Source organism: Mya arenaria, chromosome 17 (assembly GCF_026914265.1).
Source record: "Mya arenaria isolate MELC-2E11 chromosome 17, ASM2691426v1".
Lineage (NCBI taxonomy): Eukaryota > Metazoa > Mollusca > Bivalvia > Myida > Myidae > Mya > Mya arenaria.
The window spans coordinates 17,893,403-17,907,384 of NC_069138.1; the positions used below are offsets into that span (position 1 = coordinate 17,893,403).

The 13,982-nt window shown below is 37.1% G+C and overlaps 1 protein-coding gene across 1 annotated transcript; it reads left to right on the plus strand.

The window, feature by feature from the left end:
• Nucleotides 1-10,378: 10,378 nt before the first annotated feature.
• Nucleotides 10,379-12,889, plus strand: LOC128223236 (uncharacterized). Its single transcript, XM_052932527.1, has one exon. The coding sequence runs from the start codon at nt 10,379-10,381 to the stop codon at nt 12,887-12,889; it is 2,511 nt and encodes an 836-aa protein (XP_052788487.1).
• Nucleotides 12,890-13,982: the final 1,093 nt, after the last annotated feature.

Genomic DNA, 13,982 nt, shown 5'->3' on the forward strand with positions numbered 1-13,982 from the left:
GGTAACGAGTTTTAATCCCGTTCCTAATCACTAACGCCCATCACCATCAAAATAAAAAAAACACATCAACACTATAGAAACGAAGACTAGACCTATGGCATGTAGGCCTGTATATTAAATTGTCAAACACTCGAACAACGAACGGCAATCCTTACATTGTTTAAGACCGACCTAGGGTGCTTACAATACTTCGATAAGACTTGCCATTTACTTTTTGCAGGATATCTAAGAATAATAGTACATAACAATCCTTAGTAAACACCCCTATTTTAATATTAGAGTTTTGTGAAGTTTTTCCATATTTTTGTTTTGCGATTCTTTGTTTTTTTTCTATGTCATTGGCGTTGATATTGTGCCATTGAACGGGGCTTATGTGTAAACTTTTGACTACTGGTCTAGTTTTTATTTATCAATATTATTAAATGGAATGATCATAAATTGTTGCTGTAAGATGTCAGTGAAGATACACTTTTGAACTGCGGGCATTTTGATAAGACTGTGACCTGAAGTGTTATGGTCATAGGTCAAACTGTTGAAAAGTTATTGTATGACAAAATCAGACAGTTGAACTTGACTTTCTGACATCAAAACAAAAGCGGTTGTCTGGGTAACCTATCACAGATATGGCATGGTCCGAGGTAAAAATGGTATTTAATTATGATGCGGACAAAACATTGACCACTGAACAATCAACCTTTGCAAAACCTAGTGTATGCTACTGAACTCACCCCCGGTTTAAAGTTCTCATTTTTAGTGGCCATATGTGAAAAGTCCTATAGCCTAATGAACCTTATAATTTATATCAGGTTAAGTCCCTTGGCTAATTAGTCATCTCAGTTAGAGCTCGTGTTTGCAAAACATACAATTTACCCTGGTTATAAATTGAGTGATAGTCTGAAAAGCACATTGGATTCGACATTAAAGCTCAAGTGCAAAACATCCTTTCTCATGCGTAACATACAAACCATTTTGTAATGTTTTATCGAAACCCAAAAATGATATGGTTACAGCTGCGACACAGTTATTACTAAAATCTCTACAGCACTACACTGACAACAAATTTTGACATTAACCTTTGAGATAAAAGCACAATTGTATGCGTGACACACAAACAATTGCTATGATTGTCATATTGTATAATGTTGACATTGACCTTTGAGAAATGAGCTAACATTTTACGCGCGACACACTTTTTAAGCTACTCTACAAATGTCATTTGAACATTTGGCGATAAATTGGCTTTTTTAAACTGGGGAAGATGTGGCTACGTGGCATTAAACAAAACAATATTTTTCTCAATATATTTTTTTTCATATTCAAACACAATCAAAATCAAATAAAAAGGTCATTAATTTTCACATGTTAGGCATGTTTGAATATTCGCGAATTGATGTCAACTGAACCTCTAAGGCCTTGCAGAAGAGGGTTCATTTTATGACATGCAGCGATTTAAGTCCCTCTATCTAAAGGCAAAACAGCTTCAGTGTCACTAGCACATAACTTTTGATTTTGATGACATGCAGCTGGTTAAGAGAGTATGGACAGTGCAATCGATTGATCAATATATTGATTAAATGATAGAAAACAAAACCGAAAGCTTAAATTAAACAGTTACTAAAATGTGATCTTATAAAAGTTCGTTTGTTAGTCAGATCAGATGTTCTTTTTGAATTGCAGTGCTGAGGTTTTTAAGGATAAACCAGTGATGGCAAAGTATATTTGGTCAAACAATGTCAATATTTAAAAGTGCCTTTTCTTCTGTTTCCTTTTTAAAGGGACTAGACACCAGATGTTCATTAAATCGGCAAAAAAGGCATTTTCCTCAAATCAAGCCTATAATTCTCAACGCGAGCTAGTAAGGGGCCGATAATACATCATTATACATGATTGGAAGTAAATAAGCAATGAGCATGTTGCTGTCTCAGCTGGAGTTCTCCGTCTAGAAAAAGCGCATAATATTTCCCAGTTTAAAAAGCACTTAATGTTTTTACGAACACCTTGCAAGTCATTTCTGTCAATATCCGTGTTTCCAACTCGCTGTCATTTTCAGCAGCAGATTTAAACTTTTTCAAATGTTTCCATCGATCAATTTCTTCACCGATGTTGATCTGCTGTGCTCTGTGTATACGTTGTTTCGCAGCAGCATTCCGCTTCCTTGCAATGTCCGTTTTCCGGGTAGCTATAAAGTGTGTATATTATGCATTTGAAAGTCACGTAATGAGTACAGATAAATATACCAACAAAACTGTAAAACAGCATGTGTCGTAAGCGATGTGATATAATGCAAGATATTAATTTTATGTAAGTGTTTGACAATTTTCCTTTTTTCTTGCAATTGTATCATCTGGTGTCCAGTCCCTTTAAACGTAAAAGGTTTATTTCTTAAATGAAATGAGCAGGTATAGGATCAATAACCATTTTGACCAACATAGATTAAACTTTAGTTTAAGACAAAAATCAGAGTATTGGATTGGCCTATTTGGACTCACTAAAGCCATTCTTTTGATATAAAAATACCAATTTTGAATATTGGATCCGATGAATGGAACAACCTTAAGAAAAAAATCAAAATATGAACGAATTATCTATAACCCATGTTTAACCATAAAATGGGCCACACCAAAGTGATGCCTTGTTTAGGATCAGGTTTCAATCAATAAAATTTCTGCAAGGCAGGAAGAATAAAAAATAATTTCAACAAGAATAAATTTCTCAATTTAACCTCTTCTTTTGAGATACATAAATCTAGCTGACAATGTGAAATTAAACTGGAAGATTAATAAATGTCTAAACCAAGGTATTTTGCTGTAATTATTGGTTTAGGAAGGCCTCAAACTTACCAGCCATACGACACTAAGCATACAGCGGCAGTCTACCCCTGGTTTCATGGACTGGGTAGGTATTTCCTTGTCAAAAGGTTTTTAAATTTTGTTCCAAACAACAAGAGGATTCCGATTGTCAAACTTAATCATGAATATTTCATATATCTGTCCTTTATCTGAAAATTAACAGATGCTGCAATTTCAGTGTATAATGTTTAAATAATATTTGATTGAGATATGAAACTACCAAATCAACCTGAGGATTAATATTGATTTTTTTAATGTTATCCAATTGCTACGAATATTATCACAACAATGTATATAAAGAATATCGCAGTTATTTATATAAGAATAGTTTTGACCAATCAGAAAGCTGATTGCGGTTGATAGCGACCAATCAAAATGCTTGTTTTTCAACCAATCTATGATTAGTTTAAATGACCATTGAAAGCATCGCGTTGCTCGCGGAATATATAATGCCGAGTTTTCATAATATTGCCATTGTGGCTGATCCGTGGTCTAGTGCTAACACACTTAACTATCAATCCAGGGGTCGCAGGCTCAATTCCCCGTCGCAATACAAAAAAATACTAATCGTCTTCCGGGGGTACGTTAAATGGGGGTCCCTTGTGGCAGTGCTATAACGTTAAAGAACCAGGGTAGCTCTAACCAGGTATACATTATGTCTGTGCACTATGCTCCAAAAACCTAAACTGACTATCAATCTAAACGGAGCACTCGCCGAATGGGCGAGGCCCGAGTGCTGGTATAAATTAGCTTACACACCACCATATTGTCACTCTACCGTCTCCGTGGCCTAGAGGTTAAGGCGTCCGCCTACGGAGCTAGAGGTCGTGGGCTCGATCCCGGGCCGCGTCATACCGAAAGACTTTACATGTTGGTACAAGTAGCTCCCTTTCCTGGCGCTCGGCATTTAAAAGGTAGTGCTTGGAAAAGTGGTGTACTCAATATTGGTTTAACCCAGGAAAGTTGAATCCCGTGTATCGGTGCTTTACATCGAGCACGTAAAAGAACCAAGAGAACTCTTCGCAAAGAGCTAGGGTATCGCACCCGGATCTAATATCTCACTCTGTTTCTTCAAGTCATCAAATGTCTAGATTTGACTGCGAAATCCTGTCATTTCTATCTCATGTCACTTCATTTAAAACACAATTCGAGCCATAACGCAGCCAATGGGCGCGGGCAGATCTTGAAGAACACAAATAAACAAACAAAACATATTGTCATTCTAGCTGCAGTTACCAACCAGTGAACATTAAGAAATATTTGGTATTCATCGACTTGAACTTTGTAGTTGCTCACCTAAATCATTAACTATCTTCACTGAAAAGCTTAGCTTTGACGTACTGTTTAGTTTATATTTTACGAGTAATAGTATAAGGGCCTCTCCGTAGTCAAATTTGCATAATGACATCATCAGTTATAAATAGCCCTGCGTAGTCAATAAAGTAGGGGTCACGCCAGTCCAACTCTTTTGATCGGATGATATTGAATAGCAGCAATGAATGAAGAATCTTTACGGGGACTGATTTAATGTATCAATAAAGTAGGGGTCGCGCAAGTCCAGCTTTTTTATTAATGTTAATCATGTGAGTTGTAACACGACTGTGATCTTGATAACATCCTCATATTTGGCGGGAACCAATGAAAATGCAATGGTCAGTTAGTCTTTTCATTAAATAGTTTGCTATATTATTTTGCTGCTCTTCATCATGAAAGGGTGCATATCAGCTCACGTTACTCAAAAACATTTGGTGAAGAATACCAACGCCTCTGTCTTTTTGAATAAGGACATCATGATGTTTTGTATTCGACAATGTTTCAATGATCCAGATAGAGTAAAACTAACATCAAATAAATTTGGTTTCGACCTAGCGTTTTGTATAATTAAGATTTAATCTATTTACATTAATAAAGGTGAAGTAGGTGTCTCGCCAGTCCAGCTTTTTTAATAAACAGCGGATGACATGTTAATCATGTGAGTTTGATTGAATAGCAGCAACGGCTGAAGAATCACAAAGCTTGTACTTTAAGGGGACGGTCCGTCTTCATTAATCAAACACTTGAACTGTCAATGATCACTTAAAAACGTTCGCATGAAATCAGCAATTATGTTAAGAGCTCCTTTATATAAAGTATTGACCCTTCGCGCCTATCATTGTAGTGAGATCAGTCATTAACACACACAAAGAAGTCAACTTCAGAGGTAACTACATTTATTGTACATACCAATTTGAAAATAAATGAACAAAACCTTGTACACAATTTTCAATAATCATTTTCTCAAGGAAATTCACTAAGATGTATGTTATAAATATGAGTATGTACTTGATAGTTTTTAAAAAAAACATTGATAAGAGTAATGTAAATTCATAAGTAATAATGTTGGTTAAATGTTTGAAGCAATAAAACGTTATCTAGGCGACCATTTACAAAAGTCTTTGTTACATTTCTACTGTATGGTTTTATAAAACGTATTTCAAACAAAATTTCAGATAATCACTTGAAATTGTTAATCTTGGGAGACTACACGCCATAAGAAAGAAAAAAGGTCAAATATTCAAACAAGTATGGTTTACCCCCTTTTAGTAAATACAAACTAGCTTTCTGATTAATTATGAACAATGCATTATCCCAAGGTCAGTGGTCTATCGCGCGTTTACTTTTGAGTGATTAACTCTGATCCTGAAAGGTCTGAGGTTTGAAACACCCCATAGTTTTGTTTCAATGCAAACATATTTAAAAGTATCAAACTGGTAAAACAGAATACATGTTACAATCACATAAAATGTGACTAGTCCCGTTATTAAGTATTTAGTTGTCATCCGTTAAGTCAATGATGGGCTGTGTATTAGAAGGTCCAACGGGACACGGGGCATACGTTGAAACTTTAGACTTTTGAATGATATCAGTGTTGTACTCTTCAGGCATATGGTGTAAAAAAAGAGTTTTCAGTGCGATAAACAGAGAGAAAAACTCTAAACGGTGAGATTCTCCATGAAATCCTTCGAGTACATGATTCAATTCATGTAGGAAAACAACTATCAAATGGTCAATACAAGAAATGCCACTTAAATTGAGTATAATCATAACCTTGGTCGAACCAGCACTCTTCATAGTAATACCTATGGGAGCATTGCCATGTGTTTTTATCAGTTTGATACCTTAAGTATTGAATTCGGTAGAACGCTGACCAATCAAATGGGTAAACAAACTTAAAACGACTTCTATAGCGGAAAAGGCTTGGTCAACTGTAAATGACCGCCTAATATAGACATCATTATCTTCACAACCATATCTGATGCCGTACAAATTGTCAGGATATTGAAAACTAAATCTAGGTAAATTACGAGTGTGTGTTCGCACATTCCCATTTGGAAGTTCTTTAATAACTTTCAGTTTTTGCACAATATAACGGCCACATCCAGTTTGTATTAACATTAGCAGCATCATATAAGCACTTGGGAAACACATTCCCTCCGTCACGTCACAGAGCTCCGGTATTTGGAACTTTTTAGCCACCTGAAAATAAAGAACACTATTTAAAATTGTTTTGTTAACAAGCACGCACACGCACACGCACACACACACACACACACGCACACGCACACGCACACACGCACGCACGAACGCACGCGCACACGCACACGCACACGCACACACGCACACACAAATAAAGAGAGAAAAAACAATGATAAATTGTGTTTAAAAACCAGCGGTTTGATTATTTACTATGGTTTAAATCAATGTTAAACTTCACTGCACCCGAACAGTCAGATTGACCAGAGACTTAGTAATTGCCAACCGCTGGTTCCTTTAAGGACACATTAATCTCACAGAACTGGTCAAGCGATTTTATGATTTAACAGGCAACCCCATGTAAATATGTTCCTGTCTATGTTCGTTACGGGAATTGTAGATAAAAAGACTTATCTTATTTCAATTATAGTTTTTTCGTAACATTTTAAGAATGATATTTTATCTTTATTATGATACACTTTTTGTTGTTATTAAAAGGAATTTTTCTCTTCATTACATAAATTTTGAAAACATCTAATAGTTATCTACAATGACTGTTAAGAATTTTAGATATAAAGCAGCACTCTCAACACAGTTTAACTTGTTTATGTATAACAATACAATCAAACACCGACATACTGGTTGGCTACATTCATTTTGACCTGAGTAGCTTACTGTACAGGGGAATAATCTTTAATGTTTTTGAACATGACATGGTTAACAAAGTATTCTCCCTGATTCACCTGTTAATTGAATTTTTATCTAAATTGGGTCTATTCTTGAAATATTCCTTGAAAAGAACACTGAATTTTTCCAGTTTTTACCATTTTCCTTCGCTTGATGAATTATGATGATAGTTGATGTGTAGATGTGGATTCTTAGATTGTAATTGGTATGCATTAGGGTAGCGAACAATGTCACTTTAGCAAAAATAGAAAGAGTTGTTGTTTTACCCAACAACTTTTAGTTAAAATTAATGAATAGTGATGAATCATAGTGTGAATTAAAGAATGCTGATTGGACTTGCTACCAAATTTGTAGAAGTAGATCAATGATTTCCGTACATGTAATTCATTGACTATAATTCCTGATTGCCCATATTAAAAACATGGTTTTGTCGCATTGTGACGTCTCTTATTCATTCTTTATTTACTGTCAGAATAAATATTTAAACCTAAATTCGCTAATTCGAATTTGTCTATTTCGAAATAATATTTTGTCTATAATATCTTTTTATGTATATTTTATCAATCTTTATTTCCAATTCGAAATTGTACACACTGTCAATTTGTGTCCACTATTTGAAATACCCCCACAAGATAAAATATCAAACCTTACTTCTTTTATCACAACTAGATTTACATAAGTCAACTAAGACTTCATACATATTTAATCTAGTCGAAATAGTAATTTTTTAAATCTTATTTACAATAAAATGTTGAAAACAATTTATTGTTAGACTTTTTGGTGGTGTAAAAATGAGAAGCCATTTGTTTGAAAGCCAAGCTAAGCTTAGTTTAACGTGATTATTTAATTTGCCTTAATGGCTTACCAGGTATTTCACAATTGCTATGAAATAATTATATGTATGGTTAAACATGTAAGTCTATAAATTGACCAGTGACTTCATTCATGTTACTATAATTAACTATTCGAGTAAGTAAATATACCCACATTTACTCATGTTCATTTCTATTGTGTTGTGTTTAATTATAGTAGTGTTATATATAGTGTGTTACATTTCATAAGGGCGTCCTGTAAACATTGGAAATCATTTTACAGAAACATGGATCTACTGACCTCAACCCTCGAATTCATGCTGAACACAATTTCTAGTGAAGATGAACTGATGAATTTTGCCGCTACATGGGGTATTCAAGAATCTTCAACTGTACGGTTACGACTTTTACAGAAACGAAATCCTGAGTACGGTGGCACCTTTGTCAATGAAGAACTTGACCTCATACTTCAACATTTTGGGGGAGCATCTACATCAACTGATCAACAAATGTCTTCTGCCATGAATGCCGATTTGGACTTAACATTTGATTATGTTCAAGAACAAGATGAAGTGGAGGGTGCCGTTCAAGCTATTTTGTTTGACGATGAAATAGAAGAGGCATCACATGCTTGTGTTGAAGACGGCCCCTGGAGTCCGACGCCAGCTGTTCAAGCTACTTTGTTTGACGATGAAGTGAAAGAGGCATCACATGTTTGTGTTGAAGACGGTCCATGGAGTCCGGTGACAGCTGTTCAATGCGGAGCAGGAGACGAACCGTGTCCGTCCAATAGATCCGACCATCTCCCACAAGGCCCATCACATGAATTGGATACACCTAAACTAAAGTATACTATAAGAAAGAAAGGTGTGCGAACCTTTGCCAAAAATGCGGCAAAGGATACGACCTGTGAAGTCAAGATAGATGAAGAGTATCACGGTCAACGTCTCCACGATGTACGAATTGGTCTTCACCAAATGTTTGACGATCTGTTAGGTCAGGCGCGGGGGAATTTAGCGGGAAATGATTTGGGTAGGGTCATCATTCATCACGGGGGACTCCACGATCCGATCATTATTCCATTACAGAAATGGAGTGAACTCTGTGCCGATGTGGTCATGTCTACTATCGAAAAGGTACTTAATAGTAACCAGGAGTTGGCTATTGACTCAAGTTTTGAAATAACTATAGGATCGATCAATTGACCCAAAGGAGGCACTAGACAAAGAATAATTAAACTTAAAGGAAAAAATAATTCTTTACAACTCAAAACTTCCATCGTGACTATAGAAAATGAAGATCAACTGTGTATGGCCAGAGCTATAGGGGTCAGCTGGGCAAAATTAAATAGATGTTCACCGGAAGAATGGAAAGAGATTGTCAAAAACAGAGAAAAGAAAAGTAATTTGGAACTGATTCTGAAACACAACAAGGTTCCAAAAAGTTATTTTTCGAATTTGCTGAAAAACAAACGAAATGAGCAGAGACAACTTGCATTCATACTCAGTCGAATGGCGAATGTACCTCTGGATTGCCCAGCCAGTCTCAGTAACATAGAAGCGTTTGAAGAAGTTCTTGGTGTGAAAATAATGATAATCAGCGCCCGATTAGGTAACAAATTTATCACCAACTCTAATACTGGCGAACACCCGTGTATATATCTGTATTTGGTCGACGACAATCATTTTAACGCCATAACCAGTATCACCGGATTCTTCAGCGCAAGATACTTTTGTGAAAAATGTCTCAAACACTACAACAATCTAGAAAGACATGAATGTGAGATCAAATGCCTTGTATGTAAGAAGGACAACTGTCTCATGTCAGAAAACACCGTGATATGTAAAGACTGTAACATGAAATGCCGATCGCAAGAGTGCTTCGATAGACACCGTCAAGGACCAGAGGGACTTAACCGTCAGCGAGATGACGACCAAAGTAAAGAGGTGTCGCAGTGTGAGACATTCTGGAAATGTCGTACCTGTTATAAAGTCATAAATAGGACAAAGCGTAATATAAAAGATCATAGATGTGGAGAATACTTATGTAATTCTTGTAAAACATATGTGCTCGAAGATCATCTCTGCTTCTTGAGAGCTACACCATACAAACAAAACGATTCTAAATTTATCTTTTTTTGATTTTGAATGTACTCAAGATGAAGTATTAGAATGTCAAGAAGGATACCGTCCAGTTGAGTGTGAACACAGTCAACCAGATTGCAATACTTGCCTTAAATGTCAGAACTGTAAGTCTTCTTGGTGTGGAAAGTCGAATCATCGACCCAATTTTGTTGTCGCCCAAACAGCATGTGATGAATTTAAAGACGAGGCGCCAGACACACCGTGTAAAAAATGTGGAGATCGTTGCGAAAACTGTCAGAAAGAGGAAAAAGAACCTTGTTTGCCGAGTTGCGGACAGCGTGAATTTATTTTTGAAGGTTGTGAGACGTTGGAAACCTTTGGGACCTGGTTATTTTCACCTCAACACAAACACTATAAAGCCATTGCTCACAATATGAAAGGATATGACGGCTATTTCCTACTTGAGTATCTCATTGACCAGTCCATACGCCCGAACAAAATCATTTACAGTGGTTCAAAAATTATGTATATGACGATAGAAAAAGGTCTTAACATCACAATTATGGACAGTTTGAATTTTCTCCCCATGAAGCTTGCTGCCCTGCCAAAGACGTTTGGCTTAACAGAGATGAAAAATGGTTGGTTTCCTCACTTATGCAACACTAGGGAAAACCAGACTTATATTGGACCGTACCCAGACGCTAAATATTACGGATATGATTTCATGAGTGCCAGAGAACGAGAAGAATTGTTGGCTTGGCTCAATTCTAAGAAAGAAGAGACCTTTGACTTCCGAAAAGAAATGCTTGAGTATTGTCGTAGTGACGTTGATATTTTAAGAAAAGCTTGTTTAACCTTAAAAGATTTGTTGAAAACCGCCACGCAGACTTCTGCCTTATTAATTAAAAAAAAGGGCAAGATTGTTAAAGAGATGTGTCCCGTCTCTGTTGACCCCTTTAACTATTCAACCATCGCTTCCATGTGTATGGGTATCTTCAAAACCAAGTTTTTTGAAGAAGAATGGGAGGTCAAAATCAATGACGCCAAAGAGTGGACACCTGCCCGATACATTGACGGTAACTTAGAAATTCTGAAGAACGATACTTGGATTAAAGAAGGGCATCTAGAAGACGACATTATCAAAACTAAACGGTTTATAAAATCTCCTATTGCTCAAATTCCGTCTGTCAGAAAAGACAGTTTCAGTCGGATGTCTCTACAGTGGCTGGAGTTGATGTCCAAACAAGATGGTATCACTATTCAACACGCTCTCAATGGCGGAGAAAAGACATTACAGGGAACACGGTTCAAATTGGATGGCTACTGTGCCGAAACCAATACGGCTTACGAGTACCACGGTTGTGTCTTTCATGGTTGTCCCGTCTGTTACGCAGAGGACACAATTCACCCATTAACTAGCCGGTCAATGCGAGAACTCTACGTCGTGACCCAGAAGAAAAAGACGTATATTGAGCGTCTAGGAATGACCTACAAATGTATTTGGGAACACGAATTTCAAAATCAACTCCATTCTGATCCGAAACTTCAACAATATGTGACCTCTTTGGACTTTACTGACCGACTGGATCCCCGAGATAGTTTCTTTGGTGGTAGAACCAATGCCAGTCGGCTTTACTATAAAACTACAGGTGATGAACAAATCAAGTACGTCAATTTTACTTCACTCTATCCGTGGGTCAATAAATACTGTCAATACCCTGTAGGACACCCTGAAATAGTAACATCAAATTTCAAAACAATCAATGACTACTTTGGTATTGCCAAAGTAAAAATACTACCGCCTAGAGGACTCTATCACCCAGTACTTCCTTACCGTTCAAATGGAAAACTCAAGTTCCCACTATGTAAAACATGCGCCGATACAGAAAACCAAAATGATTGCATCTGTTCGAAAGAAGAAAGGGCGATAATTGGAACCTGGTGTACACCGGAACTTCAAACGGCTGTACAGCAAGGATACACAATCATTCAAATCTACGAAGTGTACCATTGGTCTGACACGACAAAATACAATCCCTCTACACAAGAGGGGGGTCTGTTTGCCAAGTACATCAACACCTTCCTCAAGTTCAAACAGGAGGCAAGCGGCCCTCCCGACTGGATCAAAACTGAGGAGGATGTCCTCAAATATATCAATGACTACTTTCAAAAGGAATGCGTCTCGCTACAGAGTGATATGATCCTTAAAAATCCCGGATTGAGGGCGTTGGCCAAGTTGTGCCTCAATAGTTTCTGGGGTAAATTCGGACAACGTCTTAACATGCGACAAACACAGTTTTTCCACACAACGGAAGCTGACCAATTCTTTAAGATTTTTACTGATGTCATGAAACAACCGCAGAACTTTCACATAGTCTCGGAGGACACACTTCAAATGGAATGGACGTACAAGAATGACTGTCTACCTGTGGATAACAAAACCAACGTATACCTGGCCACATTTACTACCTGTTGGGCCAGACTTAAACTCTACAGTGTGTTAAAGACATTGGATAGAAGAATATTGTACTGGGATACTGATTCGTGTGTCTTCACTAGTATTCCCGGACAATGGGAACCACAACTAGGAGACTACCTTGGAAAGCTCACGAACGAATTAGGCGAAGGAGAACACATTGTCGAGTTTGTGTCTGCAGGTCCAAAAAACTACGCATATAAAACGAACAAAAACAAAGAAACCTGCAAAGTGAGAGATTTCACTTTACATTTTACAAACAGTCAAATGATCAACTTTGACAGTGTGAAACAGATAGTTACATGCCCAGAAGCGCTATCAGCAGTAACAGTAGTTAATCCGAGAAAAATATGTAGGGACAAAAGAAAACGAAAGCTCTACAATAGAAAAGAAGAAATAACATACCAAATGGTATACACGAAGCGTAGAAGAATAGACAACTTTGATACGGTACCTTATGGTTACTGAAAGTAATTAGTTTTGGATTGACCTTTGTTTAACATTGTAAATAAGATATGTACGTGACTATTTGTTTTTATATGATTTTGGCATGTTTTTGTACTGTTATTGAATAACCATTTTATTACCTGATTGTACATATCATATTTGACATTGTTTTACTGTTGCATGTGTTGTTTGAAATAAAAGAACATATACGATTTTTCTCAGTTTTTTTAGTCACTCAAATTAAACATTATAAGGGTCAGTTACAATGTACAAGGACCATCGTGGACAAAATAAGACGTGTTTGAATAAACCATGAGCAGTAAACATGACCTGTCACATGAAGTACCGACACCACCACTCCAACCATTACCAACATCATCACCACAGAACAACAATATCCACCCCCACTCAGCGTCCAGTGAAACACCCTTACTTCCGTTCAAACCGTGTTCTAGTATGACTGTAGTGGGGCCAACCGGAAGTGGAAAAACTCGGTGGGTGAACCGGTTGTTACATCATCTTGATATGATGTATGGAACAGAGCCACCCCAGAAGATCATGTGGTGTTATGGAGTGTATCAGTCTCTTTACGATGAGATGGACAAGACTATACCCCATTTCGAACTTCATCCGGGACTTCCGACACAAACAGAAGTGGAAGAGTTTGCGAATGGAGACCATTGTTTGATTATCATAGACGATCTCATGCATCAGGTGGTTGAAAGTAAAGAGACACAGTTGCTGTTTACGCAAGGGTGTCATCATCGCCGTCTGAGTGTTATCTACTTGTCCCAAAATATTTTTCAACAAGGTAAATCAGCCAGAACAATCGCTTTAAATAGTTGGTATACTGTGCTGTTCAAAAATGTACTGGGTACGTCTCGGATAATGACCTTGGGACGTCAATTGTTTCCAGGTAAAGCCAATGCGTTATTGGAAGCTTATCAAGACGCAACAAATGACGTCTTTGGTTATTTAGTTTTGGACTTAACGCCAATGGGTCAAGATAAGTATAGAATGAGAACAAAGGTGTTCCCCCGCGAGAAATCTATAATCTACACACTATTATAAGGGGAATAGAGCACTTAACCATTAAAGATGAGTCGACTTGTCA